Raw genomic sequence first — 18121 nt, forward strand, 5'->3', positions numbered from 1 at the left:
GACATACGCTGAGAGCTTTTGTTCATATACAGAGAAAACAAAGGACACACAGGTTCGCTACTCTTTCATATAGGAAGATTGCACAGAAAGAGAAAGCTGCCGACTTCCAGGGCACAGTGCATTTCTCGGACTGACGTTCACATGGTGTCTCCAAAGTGCTTTGTTATGAGACTAAACACCAGGATTAAACGCTTAAACTGATCAGTTGATACCGGGGACAAAACTGTAGAACCACAGCCACACTTTACTACAAGCATTGGACTGTAGTACGAGGACAGTTTGAATGGTACTTTCCCCCCTCCCCCCTAAATACACACTTCAAACAAGAAAGCAGTCCAACAGGTTTCTAAGACACAAGAACAGGACGTGAATTTAGTCCTTCAGAACAAGCTGTCTGTCTCCATCAGGGTCGTAACAGCCATCTTGCACCAGAAATCAGCCCAGACTTCTTTTTCCTTACCTTATTCCTTTTAGTATCTAAGGACCTCTCATTTCCCTAGCGGTTTCTGACTATATTTTCTTTCAATCATTCCACTTTTCTTATTTCTTAGTGTTGCTGTGGCAGTCTAAATGTCTTTTTCTTCTTGTAGTTGCAGTTTTCTCACTGTTTCCCTGAACATCTGCAAGACAGCCCATCTGGGTTGACACAGTGTGAGATGAGGCAGACAGGCATTGCCAACAAAGGGCTCCTACTGCAGCAAGCGGGCTGTTGAAATCAGATGTTTTCCAAGACGTCTATGGGGACAAAGCCTTTCTTCTTCCCGCTGTATACTTTGATAAAGCCATCGTGTTCCTTTTCAGAAGTCACACAAATCTGAACGCAAAGAAGGTATGAAAATAATGAACTCTTTGCCATGATCAAGTGACAATTATTCCAGGCTATTTATCAGATGGGTTAGACATCCTGCTAGTTACTTCTATAAGCAGAACAATCATTTTTAGATTCTCACTGCTTTGATAAGAAACTCAAACTCATACATTTAGAGAATTACTTTTACCCTGCCTTCTTGAAGCCCCACATATACATGAGAGACATTAAAATCGAACTTTGTAGTGGATCAAAGATTTTGAAACTTGAATTATGACTTCAGCCTACTGTAATGATTGTGATTTAGCTGTCTGTGTATGAGAGGATTGGGTATTTCAGGCCATGAGCTAGCTGGCTCCCTCAGTAGTTGGTGGTGAAAAGTAATCCTGATGCCAAGGTGGGCCACGCGTAGCAGCTGATCTGAATACAAGCATATTCTCTTTTGTATGTTTAAAGACCCCAGATACTTCTCAGATGGGCAGTGGGTTATGTTATTTACTCAGCTCTTGCACCTACAGGTGCCTGTGCCTGTTGTGGATACCGAAGTATTTGATCTGAACACAGATCTGCAAGTGTGTTTGCATAACACCTACTCCAAATGGAGGCAATCATGGTGAAACCATATGGTCTTTACAATAGTATAAATATTACATCACGGTAAAGGCTTCCATTTCCTGAAGACCTTTGTGATCTCAGGCATTTCCATTTTAGGCCCCATTCTGCGATACTTTTGGAAATGGCTGAGCCATTCGAAAGCCTAGTGGTGCGGGTAATTTAGACTGGGCACTTGAGCACAGAGCCACACGAAATAATTGTTTTCAAACATCTGTGCCAAGGAACTATGTATTTCCTACTAATCAAACAAGGTTAAAAAATAGCCATAAAACTGGTGGTCCTGTTGAGACCAACTCATTTCAACTGATTTCTCATTATGTCGGTGCCAGGTATTTAAAGCCCTCTGTCTGGACTAACACTCACAAAGGCTCTGTCTGATGGGTATTTACAGTGTTTGATTACAATAATTCAGAGGGTATGAAATGAACAAAAATGGCTTGAAAATGTTCTTGGCTAAGTGCGTTTCAGCATGACTGTTATGGATTGTATGGTGACACCTAAATACCACATCCGAATTCTGGCCCAGCTTGTCCTCCTGTTGTTACATACATAAAACTTACTAGCAACACTGATGCTGCCAGAGGGAAATTAAAGGTCATAAGAAGGAGGTGAAGCTGCTTCATATTTGGCACCTCCAGTATCTGGAAATGGGCAGGTGCATCTCTGTACCTGCAAACAAATGTTTGGAAAGCAAATGGACTCATTAATTTTCTTACTTAAGCTACCCACTTAACACTAACTGAATTGGATCCCTGGGGCAGAATGATTGAGCACACCAACAGAGTTGACATGTCATTAAAAAAAGTAATGTATTGTTGTTTGGGCTAAATCACATGGAAAGCATGGGAGAGGCATGGAATTGATGCCGTTTAGTTTAGGTACTGTTGCAAAAGAGCCAAGCTCATTTGTGTCATGAATCCCTGGCACAGCAGCTGCTCCCTCTCGGGGTCACATCACCATTCAAAGCAGAGAGGTGTAAAGCACATGTACACAGAAAGGTATTTCTGACTACTGCTAGATGGTGGTCTGTGTCTCTGAGAAAAACTATAAAAACTTCAGCGATGAGAGAAAACGCCTACAAAGAAGCACCAGACTAAGGATGGCTGAGCATGGCAGAGTATCTGAGTGTAGGAAAGAGCATCTTGGTTGAAAGATGCCCCTTCTCAGTTGATCCTTGCTGCTGTGTGAGAAAATGAGCTTTATAAAGCTTTTCAGGTTTATAAATAGACCTGGCTGGTTAAAAGGAATGCCTGCATCCATCACTGTGCTTTCGTCCTAACTAAAGATGTCTGCAAGACCTCTAGCTTTTTGCATGGGCCAAAGAAACGCCAAAAATAGTCGTATCTCCAGAAGAGACCTGCAGCAGGTCTGCACTGCTCACTAGCCATGCTGCATGTCTTGCTTAACCTCTGGTGCTGTGCAGAACATATTGCGAGAACAGAGTACTTTTCCCTGATGTCCTGTACTGTCAGCAGAATGATTTGTCAACAAAAGAAAAATACTGAACTTTCTGAACACTGGTTTTCTTTGTCATTGAAGTGAAAAAGGATGGCAGATTTGGTCTTTTTTTAGAGGTTTTTTTTGGTTCTGCTGCTGGTTTGAGTGCTCCTTGATATCAGTGGGAGTGCTCAGCTACAGCAATAGCTTTAGATTTTCACTGGGCATGAGGAGTACAAGGCCTTTCTGTAACTTCTCTCACTCTACATACTAATACATTGATCTGAATTCTCCCAAATTCCAGCTGAAATTCTCTCACGCTAATGCACTAAGCCTTGCATGTGCTGGCCCCCAGCTGGCAGAGTTTTTCCCCAGTCCTGAAGGAAGGGGATGTGTTGGGGGCAGAGTGAGCTTGGCCACAATATGCCACACTTCCCTAATCCTGTGCGACTCGGGAGGTCCCCTGGTGCTGTGGCAGCTGCTGGAGCTTTGCAAAGCCCTGGAGCTGCTCCAAATTCTGCAGGTACGGAAGAGAGGGAACACAACACCATCTTTGGCCACTTTTGTCCTCATCCCATTTTGTGAGTGCTGCCAAGTATTTCACCCACAAGTTGTAGCCTCTTGACTTTCTTAGGTGGGTGTAAATCAGGAGTAACCCCAGGTAAGTGCATGGTGGTATCCAGAGTTTTGGACTCCACCTGACGAACCAGCTGTCACTGAGGACTGGCCCTGGTGACAGACAGCAAACATGATGGTTGTGAAGGCCCAAGGTGCCACAGCTACCATCAGGCATCCATGGTTTGCTGTATCAAATTGGAAACTGCTTAAAATGGCAGCTATTCAGGCTGGCATGTTTTGGGGGGAAGGCTGCTGGCCTGACAAGGTAAGTGAGCCACCGCAACACAAATGGAGACAAACACTTGTTTCTTTTTTCCTGCACCCTGGCTCAAGAGGTTAGCAGTGGAGTAAGCCACAGGGTAAGAAGCCACATCTCAGGCTATTTGTCAGTCATCAACTGATCTTCAGAACTAGCCAAAAGTGGGATCTAATATTATAAAGTCACTTCCCCATTCTTTCATCTCATTTTGTTTAATAAAAATCAAAACAACACTAACACTAAAACAAACAACTGTTCAGATCATGACTGTTGTCTGAACTTGTCAACATCTACCCTCAGGATTTTTTATCCATCAGTCAGCCCCAAGCAATTAGGAAATGATCCTTTAAGCTGCAGGGTCATTAGTACTCTCCTGTTCTTCTAAGTCCTGTGCTTTGAATTTGGGCTCAAGTGTCAAATTCTCTTTGTCCAGGAGTAACTTTGAACTTGCTCTAATTTTCTGCAGCTGTCTTTTGCTTATCTTCTCTCTCCATATATTTAACCCATCTGTCAGCCACAGTCTGGTTCTGATGATGTAGGAATTTGGTTATGAGGACAGTACAGTTTCAAGAGCTGTCCTGGAGCCTGCAGGCAGTGCCAGGTCAAGACATTTGAAAGCTCAAGTTTTCTGTTTGTCTGTAAGAACGACAGCACAGGGACACTGTGAATTTCTACATCATCTGCTGCCTGTACACTGAAGTTCTTGCCTACCTGAGCTTTGGGGATGGAAATGATAAGTAGTTCAGTTTTCATACGCATTCAACCACAGTGCAAATGATGATGACAGGCTTTATATCAGCTGTTTCATTAGCTTTTGGACATAGCTTATTTTACTTACAGCACTTACTTACTTAGGCTTTTAAAGATGACCTGGACTAAACTGGATGCATAATGGGCTGTGCCCATGTCTTGGACTCTTGCAAAACTTGTGTGCCACTCAGTGTCTCTGAATGAATGGGGACACCCCTCCCTGCTCAGCAAGACTGACGTCAATGAAAATCAGAGAGAGCTGGAAGAAGACCCCTTTCCCCTTAAGCCTAGCTGTGAAGAGCAGCAGTTATAGCTGGGGAGCACATGAAGAACTACAACGTGACTTTCTGTGCTGGGTTTGTGTTTTACGTGATTCAGTCTGAATGCATAAGTCACCGTGATGCAACTGATTTTCAAAGGCAGCCGAGTCATGCTCTTAGAAGTTCAGCTCCTTTTAGAGTATCCCAGGATGAAAAATGTGGGGACATAAAGTAATTCCTAGGCAGTGAGGTGAAAAGCCAGGTAGCAACAAAACATCCAGACTAATCAGAAGAAGACTCAAGACAGGTGGATCCCCTGGGGCTGGAGACCTGGGCTGCAATCCTGCCTTGTTAAGCTTCACCTCACGGATTTATTTAAGCCCATTGTCAGACTATTCTGGGGTGGTTGGATCAGATCAGCACACAGCTGCTAATGTACACGTGCTTAAAAATCACTCTTTTTGAAATTTGTGTGACCGGATGTTGGGCTAGGAGGGAAGTTTGTGCCCTGAGCTGTGGTGCCAAGGGGACAGCGAGGCCGACAGCTCTGGTTCAGAGGTTGTGGCCATCACAACAGCAGGGGCCCATCTGCAGCCACCACAGAAGCTGACTGGGAGATGCTTTCAGTAACAGGGCTAGTTTACATCAGTGACATTTATAAAACACATCCATTGCAAAATGGATCTGTTGCACTGACCTTTATGTAAACACACAGTCCACATTTGGATGAGGCAGAGGGTTTCTGATTGCCAGTCTTGTTACAAATGTCGTGGTTTGGGGTCACTTCTATTGCACAAGATCACTTGTGCAATTTAAAATCAATTGTGTTATTTAATCACAAAAAACCCAACTCTAAAGTGATTTGTGTTAGTGTGACTGTAGACGTCAGAGAAGCTGCCAGTGAAGGATGTGAGGAGATTTTTTTTTTGAAGAGGGTATTTCCTTCATTTAAGTAGGATATTATAAGAGGAGTAAAACTAAACATTCAAACAATAGATTGTTATAACTTCTTTAAAAATAAGGATGACCAAAAATGTCAGAGGCATTTTAAGAGATGCTTTTCCAAACATTGATGATACGTTAGATATATCTTTTCAAAACGGTGACTTTTTGATTTGTCAAATAAGAGGTCAAATAAGAACCTGTAGTCATGCAAAGAAGCATTTGTATAATGTGTGGTAATGAATTTGGGTAGGCTAGAGCAGAAGTTACAGGCTGGAGAAAACTTTATATATCCAAGTGATGGTACAGTCAATCAGAGTTGGAAATTATGCAGCCAGTATTGTGTGTGAAACAGCTTAAAAGAGTAGAAAGCCACAGAAATTGGCTGGTTTTGTTTTCCCTGTTAATAATCTTCCTTTATTAATGTCAGAGACTAATTCTGCCTCCCTCCCACAGATTCCTGATTGAACCCTGTGGTGAATTTGTTTCAGGATCCACAGATCTGTCAGTGAACCCTAAACTACAAGATGTTGATGTCTCTGAAGCAGTACACTTTTTCTCCCCAAGGCTGGGTTTGATATTTCATAACAAAATTTTCAAGGGACCCTTTGTGAAGACTAGGTCGTGCACATTGCTCAAGATGGGTGAGCAAATTGTGTTGGTTTTCTCTCAGTCCTCTCCTTGAGTATTGGCTTTGCCAGAAAGGTTTGCATGAAGCTGAATCTCAACATGTTATTTCCAGGGCATGAAAGTGGCAAGTGATTACAGAGAAAGCTTCACCCACTGTGCTTCAAACTTTGAAGTCTGCTTGCCTGAAATGGCTTTTCTTAAGGTATTCTTGTGGCTTTGTTGATGTGAATATATTGCCTTTTGCCTTACAAGAATAGACTCTCTACCTGGGAACATTAATACAAGGCACAAAGCGGATAGAGACCTGCAGTATAAACTGTGCATGTTATCAAACAATATACAGAAAATTCATATTACTGTCACTGGATAAGTTTTCCTGTTGGCATATCTTCCTTGCCTTCATTGTCAGAATGGCTCTGGACTCTTATTAGACCCTGCAGAATTTGACCCAGTGAATTAACAGCATAAAATGGAGACAATTTGCCATACTACAGTCACAGGAATTTATTAGACCAGTTAATGAGTTTTTCTAGCTAAAGTGAGACTTGACAGGAATTGGTAGCAATGAATAATGTCCCCTTCTTGCTAATCTGGAACAAGCCAGTGCTTTGCACATAGTACGTATATTGTGCTCACAGCACTCTGAACACTGTGCCCAGAGACAGCTAAAATGGCTGGTTACATCCCACAGAAATCCCCAAATAGAACAAAAAAAAAAAAGAAAAAGAATTCTGACAAACTTTTCCCAGAGGTCCCACTCAGACATTTTTTTTTTTTCTTTTCATGTCTTCCCTACTGCACCCCTCTCTCTGCTTCACATGGAAAACAATGGGGAAATAAAGGACAGAAAATAAGAGAAATGGCCGAAGAAAGAAGAAAGGAAATTTTACTTTGGAAATATAAAATAAATTTTTAAGGTAAAAAATTCCCAATAAAAATTAAAAAGTTTTTCACAATCATCAGAGTTATTCCACAGTGAAGGCAACGTTGTTCTGCTAAAAAAAAAAGACAAAAAATTGTGCCATTCAGGCAGTGATCTCCATGGTGGGCACATGTCCCACAGGTGGGTTCAGGAGTCCTTGTGCTCCTGTCCCCATACTACTGCTGTGCAGGCTGCCAGCTCTCACTGGGGACTATTAGGCGGGGCTTAAATGCTGCATGGGGGTGCAGGGGGAAGCAGATGAGCGTCCATGACCTTGCTGTTACTGTCCCACCTGGAAATTACTCAAAATGGCCTTGAAGCTACTTGAATGTCCCCTTTTTGCATAATTTGTGTGAGGGTGGAGTGGGATCTGTTGGCTCTACTCCTTTCCTCTCATGACTCTGCATTCATGTGTTTGTTCAGTCTGCTCTCTGCCCCCTGTTTTACACCAATTATTTCTTTCTTTCTTCCTCTGAAGCCTCTCCCACAAGGAGTGAGGACCCGACAGCATTCACATTCACCCTCAGCGTTTGTGTGGGTTTGAGATAGGGCTGAATAAGTTTGCGAAAAAAGAGGAAGTAGTAGACAGACAGGATGGATTCATCCCTTTCTTTATCTCCTGCCCCACCAGAGACGATGATGAGCTCTTGACTGTGAGTTCCCTTGTGAGCCTATTATGAAATAGGGACAATAGGAAGTCCTTGTGTTTAGATGAAGCTGCCAGACCTGCCCACTTGGAAACCATGGTTTTGTGAAAAATGAGACAAGAAACGGGGCCCTCACTGTTTGCAGCAGCAACCACACTAACAAGAGAGGATTTCGTATGCCCACTGATGAGAAGGGACTCAGACCTTGACCATGCCCTCATGCTGGCATGCCGTATTCCCACCCTACCATTTCCCCAAGCTTTGCCCTTGTGCATTGCTTATTCTAGAGCACAAAGGGTGCAAAACCTGTTGTTCTGCTTTGGTAATATTTTTCCCTCTCTGTGCACATATATAAACAATCAAAAGAGGTGCTGAGTAAAAAAAAAAAAAGACTTTCTCTCTTTCTAGAAACTTCAGGGCTGCCCAATATACTATGTGCACAGGGGCAGTTAAAATGTATTCTGGTCACTGTATTGCTGTGCCTTCCTTAAAAAGCTGTGTATACCCAAGGATTGTTAACCCTTGTATGTTTTGCTATGCCACAAGTCAGCAGCAGCAGCAAAGTACAAGTTAACCTTGTTATCCACCAGTGGAGTGAAGTGTTACAGAAGTTCTGTGTGGAAAAACCTGTGGCCCTGAAGTCCACCCTGATGCTGACTTCTGCTCTACTTTATTAAAATCAGTGGTTGTCCAGGCACTGTAAGACAAACAATTCCTGGTGACGTGACATCAATTGTCAAAGGAAAGGAAATACCTAATGAGGTAGAAGAACATTAGGCTTCACAAGATGCAGTGAGAAAAATCTAGCTTTCTATTTCATTCAGGTGTCAGAGAACCCAGGCTGTACATCGCCCTAAGTCAGCCATCCTCCTATTCACATGGGCTTATGCCACAAACCTGTCCCTTAATGTAGGTTTTGAGCCCTGTCCTCTCACTTTACCTCAGCAAGCATTTATACCCCAGAATCACCAGACTTGGCACTTGAATGTATTAAATATCTGGTAAAACTCTAAAATCACATTTAAATTCAGATCATAGACACACCCCATAATGGCAGCCATGGCTTTCACCTTGTGAACCTGTCTGAATGACACAAAGTAGAAGGAGCTGCTGAAAGTACACCGGGGTGAATGGACCCTGCGAGTCTTCACTGTACATGGTGTACTTGAACTCATGGCAGCACTTCCAGTTTAGAATAAATTAAAGCCTGTAGAGAGGGTGTGTAAGTGGTGACACAAGCAATTAATGATTAAAGATACTTTGCAACTGGTGAATAAGAGTTAAATTTAAGATTTACAGGTTGGTTTGGTGCTGTCTTAACTCTGCTCCTGCTGAAGCCAAAGCAATGAGCCGTGTTTAGATCTTTAGGCAAGGTAAGGGGAGGGAGCCACTGTCTTTTATTAGATTAGCTCTAACAGTGAGGAGAAAACTGGACCATTTTTCAGGCACACAAGGTCTACCTCTAAGAATGTGTTTTCTTCAAGCTGTCCCTTTGAAGTCAGTAGGAGAGTGCATAATATCTAAAGTATCATTATGGATGTCTGTGACACTGCAAATTTAGGCTATGTTAGGCAGGGGGCATGCGTTTGCACAAGACTAACACTGGTCTTAACTGGCTACTAGACACTATTACCATACAAATAATAAATTTTGTAGTAAAATAGCAGTGAACAGCATCTGCCTGTGCTCATCTTGCGCAACTTTCCCTCCAGTCACTGCTCAGACTGCTGGATGCTCAAGTCCAGTGGGGATCTGGCACAGGGGAACTTACCTGGTTCTCTTTCAGAGTTATCTGTCCCTGTTGCTTGCAGCCGATAAATGTCCTGATACACCTGTAAATCTTCTCATCGTGTTGCACTCTCTGAACGAAGTTAGCAGGAAAAAATCCAGTTCTGTCATCAATTTTCCCCTGTGGAGAAAACATATTGATAGAAGAAGGTTGTTAACACTTTAATACAAGTTCAGCATAGAAAAGAACATATTTTTCCCTTCGGAAAGAAAACAGATAGATATAAAATAATTAGCACATACCTTCCACCAGTCTTCATTGGAGTCTTCCAGAAGAGTGATCATATCCCCTGGCCTGTAATTAGAAGAGGAATAGTAGTTAAGATGACTCTTAATTGTTATGCTGCATCAGCTTCCACAATTACCTTCTAATAGGAAGGTGGTCCTTCCTTGGTCATTTTATCTGAGCATTTGCCGCAGGTAGACTCAATGAGGCAGCAACATTTTATTCAATTATACATGGTAATGTAGAAAGACGGTCTCTGTATAATGGGGCTAGATCTTTAGTTTGAGACAACATCTGTGAACTGGAATTTTTGCTTCGTGTTTAATAAGAAACTGTTTAAATTACAGTCCCTATTTGTTACAGGCATTATCTTGTTACTTCAAGACATTTCACACTGTTGGGACACACCACTTTATCATCTGTGTTTTCAAGCTGTGATTGCAGAAGGAAGGCAGCAGGAAAATAGTTCTATTTAACTGACAAAGGCAATTAGTCAGCGGGGATATAATTCTGCCCAGGAATGTCTTTTTGATTTGAATGGGACATATTTACCTTTATAATGTGTGGTACAGGGTTGTAATTGCTAAGTATCAGCATCCAGCTGACTAGTTCCAAAGTAGAGCTAGGAGAATAATTTGGTTGGAAATGCTAATAGTGAAATGTGCTGAGCTGATTTTGTGCAGGTAGTTGAACAGTTATTTGACCTCCTTCCCCCCATTGGTGGCACTTCATCAATGTTAATATGCAATTACAATAGCGCTGCATTGTAGAAAGTAAGCAGCAGACCATTTCCAAGAAGATTAACCTCAGAAAGCTCTGTCTGCTTGATAAGAGGCATTTCTTTGATCTTAATAAAATTAATGGTTGACCCCTTCAGCTTTCCTTGCATTCCCTGTTAGGCTCACTGTATTGTTGAGGTATCAGCACAAGAGCCTGCAAACGCATCTGGAGCATGTGATGGATAATGGGTCCAATTTAACGGTGTCTGTCAGAGCATGCATAGAAGCTGTGGACCTGTCTAGGATGCAGCTCGAGGTGGGGGTGGTGCTGGGCCTCTTTGGTCCACTTGTCCAGTGGTTACCATTGCTGCTGACAACTGGAGAATCAGGCATTTAGTCTTCTAACACCACGTGATCTGAACCAGAGTTTTCCAGCTTTCACGGAAAGGCACTTTCAATAGGACAATAGGGTAGGATTTTCGTCAAGCCCTCCTCAGAAAGCTGCTCCAATGTGTTCAGAATAATTAAATGTTGCTGAGGTGAGAAAGGAAGCTAGAGAAAAAGGACAACTTGGTGTCCCAGTGGTAAAAGATTTCTTCATGGGAAAGGACTTCTGAGTCCCTTATTCCAGTTAATATTTAATATAAAACACTTAAAGAGGTTTTGAGGGAGCCCATCTTGCCACTTCAAAGTGAATAGGCTGTAACACCATTGGAGCTCTTACACTGCAAGGAAGAATTCTTTCAACAAGAACGATTTAGAGAGCCCCACCCTCCAAAAACCCTCCAGCCTCATCATTAAAAAAATAACTTAGAAAATATAAATTTATTTATCTCTCTGTCAGAGAAACATGGCAACTGAACCTGAAGTCTCTCCATGTCAGTGGTCTGACCACTGAGATTTTTAGATGCAAGACCTGCAGATTTTGCTTTCTGATATTTTTTAGCACAGGGCTAACATAGATGTCTCTAATCTCCAAAAAGGATTCAAAATAGAAGTCCCAGCTGGACCTATGTTACTCTTGCTTCCTAGACTTAGGCTGCTAATCCCTGAAAGGGGGCAACTTGCTTGGTGTTTACTGCTGGTTGAAATCACTCTCGGGTCTCATTTTTTACTTCTGTAAATCACAAGCCTGGATAAGCTGTTTGCTCTACATCAGTGCTCTAGATTTCAGTAGGTGGCAAGATAGGTACTCATCAGCCCTGGAGTGGCCAGGCAACTACTGATGATCATTGTAGCTCCCTTCCAAATATTCTATTCTATTCTATTCTATTCTATTCTATTCTATTCTATTCTATTCTATTCTACTCTAATCTACTCTGTTCTGTTCTGTTCTGTTCTAATCATTGCAGTGTCTGAAACCTGGGGTTGCCTGTCTCCAGGGCTCTCTACTTATTGTAAAATAAGGCCATCTCTTAGAATAAGCATGTTACTGGAATGTCCTACTTTACTTATGCCAGAGCTTTAGAAATCCTGACTGGCTGCTCCTGCTGTTGAGGAAGAAATCAAGGTTGTGGTAAGTACTAATTGATGTACTACTGGCACCTCTCCGCTGCAGTAATCTGCCACCCCTTGCATCCCCTCAGAGGTGAGCTGAGATCTTCAGAAATCTCCCCTAACTCTTCTTCCCAGCTCAGCTCCTTCCCCTGCTACTTGCCTTCATTATGTTAGGACTGATCAGTGTCTGGCTGGTCCCCGAGCTGGGTTCCCAGGACAGTGCTTGTCAGTCTTGACAACATTGCTATGCTGAACCCATCTCCAATAATTCAACTATGTTAAATGAAAATTCATGCAAGTGAGCTGAATCCTGCTGGCCTCTGCAGTGACCAAACAACATTACCAGCTATTTGGCATCCCTTATGAAACAATGTTAACCCATGTATTACTGAATTTCTGGCCATGGGAGAAACAACACTGCTGTAGCTGGGTAACACTAGTCTAAAACCTGGCTGGTGTCTCTGGAAATAGCCTGTTAGTCATGACAGTCCAGGTTGCAGACCACAGGTTGCTTTTTCCCCTAATATGAGGGACAGAAGAATTTTGGAGAATGATGTGTTTTCTGGATTGCTATGTCTTGATGAGGTCCAGTGCAGGCTTGTCTGAGCGGTGTTCCACTTCATGGAACAAATGTACAAGCTGGAATATACCCCTAAAGGAGCAGGCTGCAAAGTGGAATCCCTCAAGCAGAATAGCTGGCAAGTTGCACTAAAGGTCACCATACCCCGTGGTTATTTCCTGAAGAGCTGACATTCCTAAAATAATGATCAGGAAATGCCAGCAAAGCAGAATGATAGGGAAGCTTGTAATTTCTGCCTTACATCCCACCCATTAGTTCCAGAGCAATGAGAAGGCACAGCTGGGAACAGGAAAAAGGCTTCCAGTGAAGGAGATGCTGACAAGAGGGGCATTTCTCTGGCAGTTCCCTAAATTCTGTGGCACGTGCATGATTATTTTGATGTAGGGAATGCCTTGAAGAGAGCTGACATATTTCATGACAAGAGCTCTAGCAAGACCACACAAAACATGAGTAGCATGAGTCAAACTAATTGCACTAAAAGAAAAGATGTCCTTTCACTTCAGTGGGCTTGGATTAGACCTTGCAGTGCTAGCAACTGATGCAGAAGTGAGGAAGGAAGTGTTAAAAATTACAATTAACAAGGTTATTTTGCAAAGATCAGAATGCATCTTTCTCATGTGAAAACTGCCATCCAGCAGCTGGACATTGTGCTCTTTTCTCAGATATAATCTGAATGTGAGGAAAAATCAAACAGGACTGGTAAAATGTTCAGCATTAGCATGAGAGCTGGTGAGGAATTCCTACTTGAAAACTTCTGGTTGAAAAACAAAAGCAAATGAAAACTGAATATTTTCTAGCTAAAAGCCATCTTGCTCCTAAAGTGACATAAGTGTTTTTGAAACTTTTTATCTATTGTGTCCTTGCCAAAAAAGCTGGTCACCAGCTTTTTATCTATGAGAACATCTTTGTATCTACAAGTGGATACCTCTGTAAAAAATGTTTAGTACAGATGTCAGAATGAACCCTCCCTCCCTTGAAGTCATATACAGCCATATGAGCCTCAGTTTGCATGGGTCAAATCAACTAATAAATATTTTTGGGCTTTACCTCATCTCCAAGTCTTCATTTTCTTGTGGTACAAATTTGTACAAGGCAACATAGGTGTTCATTTGTAACGTGCTTTTATAAAATGGTCCCTTTAAGAAAAAAGAGAAAGAGAAAACATAAATATCTGTCCTGTACAGGAATTTGGTTTGCTTTGTTAGAGACTGAGGAACCAGTGCCTGATCTTCCAAGAAATGAGCCAGAATCATCTCACTGCTTTCACACCTTGGAGGACTATGGTCCAGATACGCTGCGAGCCACTGAGGCAGTAACTATCTTCATATAGAAATAAGATTCTTTGAACCCCAAGATCAAGTTCCAGGCTTCCAAAGAACACAAGCAGAAATCTGAATAAGTTGGTCTTTTGGGTGAGATCTTAAAAATGAGTCTGCCTTTTGCTGTCTGTTAATGTATGACTCTTATGAGCCCAGTAGTGTATTACTGGCATTATATAAGGTGTCTATTATACAGTCCTCGTTATGGATGGAGCTAGAGTTGTACAGTGCACAGGTCCAAAAACAGGGTGGGAAAATCACTTTTTTAAACAGAAAGCTGCTTGCACTGGGCATCCCACAGAGAAGACTGGCTACTCTATCCCCTCCCTTTCTCCACTGGTAATCTGGAGGAAAAAAAGCACCTAAACCAAACCCCAAATAATCTTCCACATCAAATCTGTGATTTTTACGTTACTGCAGTTCTATTGTAATGACATGGCCTCCCCACTGGATCTTTTGTGTTCACAATATCAATTTGTAACAAACAGCAGAACATAAAAGGGACCATAATGGGTAAACCAAAGAGCCATCCAGTCCTGTATATTGCTTCCAACTGTGGCCAGTGGCCCAGAAATGGTATAAGAACATGGCAGTCAGATATTGATACTTCTCCAGAATAGTGCCCCAGCAGACATACTCAAGGTTTTCAGCTATCCATAAAAACAAGCCTTTTATATGACTTTGCATTCCTATTGCATTCTCACAAAATTTATGCCCATACCGGGGAATGTATACTTTTTGGTTCTTCTCCAAAGTGTTCTGTGCCATTTTCGGAGTATGTAAACACTGAAATAAAGCAAACACATGACATCTTAGCAGTAGTTTAAGACTCTTCACCTCACCAGGATCACTTTTATTTTGTTAATCTCTTCCCTTTCCCCTTTGTTTTCTTTGATCCCTTGTGCTCTCCTCTGAACCCTTCTACACCCCCAACAAAACCACATATACCACTGGCACATAGCACAAAACAATCTCTGTCGTGAAGAATTTACAACAGTAACAAATAAACCGTTTTGATCAGATGAATATACACAAGAACAGCGCTGGGAACAGAACCCAATTGTATTACTATTTAAAAAGTCCAGCAGCCTTTTCCTCACACTGAATACTGTATTTTCATGTTTAGGACGAGCAGTATTTCCGTTTAAAAGCACCTGCAAAACCTGATGACCATATATGAGCAATATTGTGGGAAGTTTGTATGCAAAACCCCTTCTTCCCCCTCTTTGACCCTCTGTCTCTAAATGTTTGATACCCTTCTTCGATCTCTCTCTCCAGTAGTCCCTGCCTGGGGCCAATGGATACACTGCCTCTCTCTGATTTTATACGAGGTACCTGAATTGCTTTCAAATTGGGATGGGTTATCCGAGACACAGGCCTGTATGTGTGAAAATTTGCTTCAAAGTTACTATATCAGAAACTCACAGAATAAGACAACAGTCACAGCACCTAATCGTGGAATCATAGAATACCAGGTTGGAAGGGACCTCAAGGATCATCTGGTCCAACCTTTCTTGGCAAAAGCACGGTCTAGATAAGATAGCCCAGCACCCTGTCCAGCTGAAGCTTAAAAGTGTCCAATGTTGGGAAATCCATCACTTCCCTGGGGAGATTATTCCAATGGCCGACTCTTCTCATTGTGAAAAATTTTGCTCTTGTGTGCAATTGGAATCTACCCTTGTCTTTTCCATGTGACTCTTTGTAAAAAGGGAGTCTCCATCTTCTTTGTAGCCACCCTTTAAATACTGGTACATGGTGATAAGGTCTCCCCTAAGCCTTCTTTTCTCAAGGCTGAATAAACCTAGTTCTCTCAGCCTGTCCTCATATGGTAGGCTTCCCAGTCCTTTGTTCATCTTTGTGGCCCTCCTCTGGACCCTCTCCAGCCTGTCCACATCTTTTTTGTATAGCCGGGACCAAAACTGAACACAGTATTCCAGGTGTGGCCTGACAAATGCTGAGTAGAGTGGGATAATGACTTCTTTATCTCTGCTGGTGATGCCCTTGTTGATGCAATCCAGCATCCTGTTGTCTTGCTTTGCCACAGCAGCACACTGTTCACTCATATTGAGCTTGTTGTCCACCAGGACCCCCAGGTCCCTTTCCACAGAGCTGCTCCCCAGCCAAGTAGATCCCAGCCTGTGCTGCACTCCTGGATTATGTTTTCCCAGGTGCGAGACCCTACACTTGTCCTTGTTGAGCTTCATAAGGTTCTTGTTAGCCCACTCTTCCAGCCTATTCAGGTCTTCCTGCAGGGTGGCTCTCCCTTCTGAAGTGTCCACTTCCCCACTCAGTTTGGTGTCATTGGCAAACTTCATCAGGCTACACTTGATCCCATCATCCAGATCACTTATGAAGATAGTAAACAGCACTGGGCCCAATAACGATCCCTGGGGGACCCCACTTGTGACAGGTTGCCAGTGTGAAAAGGAGCTATTTACCACCACCCTCTGGGTGCAGCCTGTCAACCAGCTCCCCCCACACCGCACAGACCACTTGTCTAGACTGTAGCGCATCAGTTTCTCTAGAAGGAGGCTGTGGGAAACCATATCGAAAGCCTTGGAGAAATTCAGGTAGACAACACCCACCGCTCACCCCACATCAATTGGGCAGGTTACTTTGTCACAGAAGGCAATCAATCAGGTTTGTTAAGCACAATTTGCCCTTGGTGAATCCATGCTGCCTTTTCCCAATCATGTGCTTCATTTGACTTGCGATAGCCCTCAGGAGGATTCGTTCCATAACTTTCCCAGGGACTGAAGTAAGACTGATGGGCCTATAATTTCCTGGATGCTCCTTTAAGCCTTTCTTGTAGATTTTGACCCAACATACCTGATATCTAATCAGTTACCCTCTATTGTAATTGCATCATGAGCTGACTGATGCCTGTCCTCACTTATCTCCCTAGAAAAAACACAGCAGCTTTGTTACATTGACTGAATTCCCTCTTCACATTTTAAGAATTGCCTGGTGTTTCTTGCTTCTGAATAAAGTCTGAATATGATTTTAATAGCTCTCTACAACTACCTGAAAGGAGGTTGGAGCGAGGTGGGGGTCAGTTTCTTCTCCCAAGTAACAAGTGATAGGATGAGAGGAAATGGCCTCAAGTTGTGCCAGGGGAGGTTTAGATTGGATATTAGGAAAAATTTCTTCATGGAGAGAGTGGTTAGGCATTGGAACAGACTGCCCAGGGAAGTGGTACCATCACAGTCCCTGGAAGTATTCAAAAAATGTGTGGATGTGGTGCTTAGGGACATGGTTTAGAGGTGGACCAGGCAGTTAGGCTAACAGGTTGGACTCAATGATCTCAGAGGTCCTTCCCAACCTTAACGATTCTAGGATTCTGTGAGTCTATAGGAGCGATTACGCGGCCACACATGTGCTGGATCCTTTCACTCTTCTGCAGGCTGTGTGTCTTCTGCTGTTTCCCTTTAAGCAAAGAGTCTCAAATGTACATTTCCCTAAAACCTTATTTGCAGAAGACAGTTTTTTAATGGGAAAAAAAAAAAAAAAAAAGAACTGGAATAGACCTGATTCATCAAGGCATTAATGTGGCACTGCCTGCTAAAGAGGCAGTGGACAACTGAGGAAAAAGTAGTGGTGAATCACCCTGCAACAACATTTTGAATTTCCTTTGTTAAATTTTTAATGTCTGTTTAGCTCATGGTCTCTGGATATTACTAGGAGGCACTTGAATCTGAAGGCCATAGAGGTATGCAGTTCATGTCTCCACACAACAGAAATCCATCTATTTTCATATTTGTTTGCCCTAGCAGCAGCAGACCAAAGGAAAAAAAAAAAAAAAAAGCAGGGATTTTTACAGTCTGAAAAGGATTTTACCATTTCCATAGCTTGTGCAAACAGTGCGGGCAGTTTATTAAAAGTCTACCAAGGGGAAATTTTTGGAGTGACTGATGCATAATTTATACCCTGAGCCTCTGAAGGATGGATTGTAAAAAAGCTAGTGCTGATCAAAGGAATCGTTAATGTGCCACGGAAGTTATTTGGAGGTTTGACACATGCTGAGTTTTTAAACTAATCTCTTTGAGTAAGTTCCTTGAATGCCTCTGAGTGCATTCAGTGAATGCAGATCTCAGAGAAAGAAGT

The 18121-nt window shown here is 42.5% G+C and overlaps 1 protein-coding gene across 2 annotated transcripts in view; it reads right to left on the minus strand.

Annotated features, from left to right (window-relative positions):
* Window positions 1-715: 715 nt before the first annotated feature.
* The window catches only part of STAC (SH3 and cysteine rich domain), a gene marked incomplete at both ends in the record, with an annotated part of 72649 nt that continues 55243 nt past the window's right edge, over window positions 716-18121 (minus strand). The window contains 5 exons of one of the 2 annotated variants that reach the window (XM_082326869.1): window positions 716-814; window positions 9660-9797; window positions 9920-9971; window positions 13746-13869; window positions 14753-14803. In XM_082326869.1, the coding sequence (XP_082182995.1) occupies window positions 716-814; window positions 9660-9797; window positions 9920-9971; window positions 13746-13869; window positions 14753-14803 (464 nt within the window). Of the gene's footprint in view, window positions 815-9659; window positions 9798-9919; window positions 9972-13745; window positions 13870-14738; window positions 14804-18121 lie in introns of both variants that reach the window. The other variant, XM_082326870.1, reaches the window with a different exon arrangement.

This window comes from Platalea leucorodia (assembly GCF_965183815.1).
Source record: "Platalea leucorodia genome assembly, chromosome: 1".
In the NCBI taxonomy this organism is placed as follows: domain Eukaryota; kingdom Metazoa; phylum Chordata; class Aves; order Pelecaniformes; family Threskiornithidae; genus Platalea; species Platalea leucorodia.